Below are 1,630 nucleotides of genomic sequence, written 5' to 3' on the forward strand. Positions count from 1 at the left end.
GTAATAGAAAAAAAGTATACGATATGTATGCTATAATAAATAAAGAAAAGGAGAAAGTCCTTCTAAAATAAATCATATTTTCTACAGAAGGTAAATGTGTAATTGTATGTTTGGTTAAATAAAAAAATAGTGGTAGTCTAGTACACATCATGGAAAAAGTTTCTTAAATTATTGAAAAGGAGTAGCCTATATATTTCAGTTTTGAAAATTGCCAACAGGATTTGTTTGTCTCCCTTAAGCAGAGATGAACTGATTACAATATGAGGTATCAATACTATTTATTGCTTCTCCTATGATTTGGCTGATTTCTAGAACGTGGCATTGGTCATGCGAATAACTCTAGTGATTACATTGTCTTCACTGTTGCCCACACTGTTTTCCTCCCAAAAGTTGTCTCAATGCTTTTGTCAGCTTTGTATTCCCCATTATTAAGATAATGGAGTTAATTGATGGGAAGCTAGAGACCCCCATAATACAAAGGGAAAAAAGCAAGCTCCCTACTGCTGTTGATGAGTTGAATATTACATTTAGAGCCCCATAAAACATTATGTAAAGGATCAGGAGGGACGTCACAGTTTTGACAGCTGCTAAATGGGAATCAAGACATGCACTTGCAAAGCCTTCATTGTTCTTCCTCATCCTCCTCATGTGTTTACAGAGAGAGGTGATAATGGCCACACCTGAGGAGAAAACTATGGTGAAAGCCACTGAAGAAAACAGAAGGTACAGCTGGAAGAGGCATGTGCATTTGCTCTTAAAACTGAATGCAAGTGAAGATGTCCAGTTCCCTGAAAAATTTGCAGCCACAGAAAGTGGAAATTCCCTATACAGGTCCCAATAGGCTGGTAGACCCGTAGTCCAAGATAAAGCAATGGATCCCACTAGAAGCCAAGGCACCATCGTGGGAACCTTCGTCTTGAGTTTATAGAAAAATGCCCCATTGAGATTGACAATCTTCACACAATAGTAAAAGCACAAGCAAGTGGAGAACCAGAGACTAGAGAATGCAACAGAACTTATGATGACTACAAATGAGTTGACTACCCAATCATGGGAGTAGACTTTCGAAAACATGAAGAAGCAAAACTCGTTGACTACCACGATTCCTTGGAGGATGATGTTGGAAAGCCCAATGCTGTTAAGGATCAGGTCGCAAGGACTGAGGTCGTTGGTCTTCAACCAGTCCAGAAAATTCACCACCAGAATAAAGAGGTTTCCTGCCAACCCAATAAAAAAAAAGATGCTGTGCAGAACCAAAGCAACAATATAGTTTATTTCAGGCATGGCGAAATAAGATAGAAATATGCCTCTCTGTTTTGTGCACAGTTTAACAGTGCATAGATTTAGACACTTATGTCATCTTTTTACTACCATGTCATATTGAAATGAAGATTTGTTCATTGAATCCTCAGACAAAACCACTAACCCTTGTTACACCAAATATTTTACAGGTGGTGATAAATTGCCAAACGTCAAACTATCTCTCTTTTGAAGACCAATGGAATAGTCAATGGAATCGTATCACCATAACGAGACAAATTTGTGTCTTATCTTCAATTTCTTCCGTTCCAAATCCAATGGGGAGAAAGTAGAAAGTAGCGATTGGGTCACTTTGTTTCTTTTTGCACTT

General features: G+C 38.1%; 1 protein-coding gene across 1 annotated transcript; it reads right to left on the reverse strand.

The window, feature by feature from the left end:
* Window positions 1–357: 357 nt before the first annotated feature.
* LOC142502168 (taste receptor type 2 member 9-like) lies at window positions 358–1,284 on the reverse strand. Its single transcript, XM_075613043.1, has one exon. It carries the CDS (start codon window positions 1,282–1,284, stop codon window positions 358–360), a length of 927 nt encoding a protein of 308 aa, XP_075469158.1.
* Between the last annotated feature and the right edge of the window lie 346 nt (window positions 1,285–1,630).

Source organism: Ascaphus truei, chromosome 8, assembly GCF_040206685.1.
Source record: "Ascaphus truei isolate aAscTru1 chromosome 8, aAscTru1.hap1, whole genome shotgun sequence".
NCBI classification, from domain to species: Eukaryota; Metazoa; Chordata; class Amphibia; order Anura; family Ascaphidae; genus Ascaphus; species Ascaphus truei.

Excerpts from the sequence above, each read along its gene's own strand:
- LOC142502168 (XM_075613043.1), bottom strand. The coding sequence starts at position 1,284 with ATGCCTGAAATAAACTATATTGTTGCTTTGGTTCTGCACAGCATCTTT.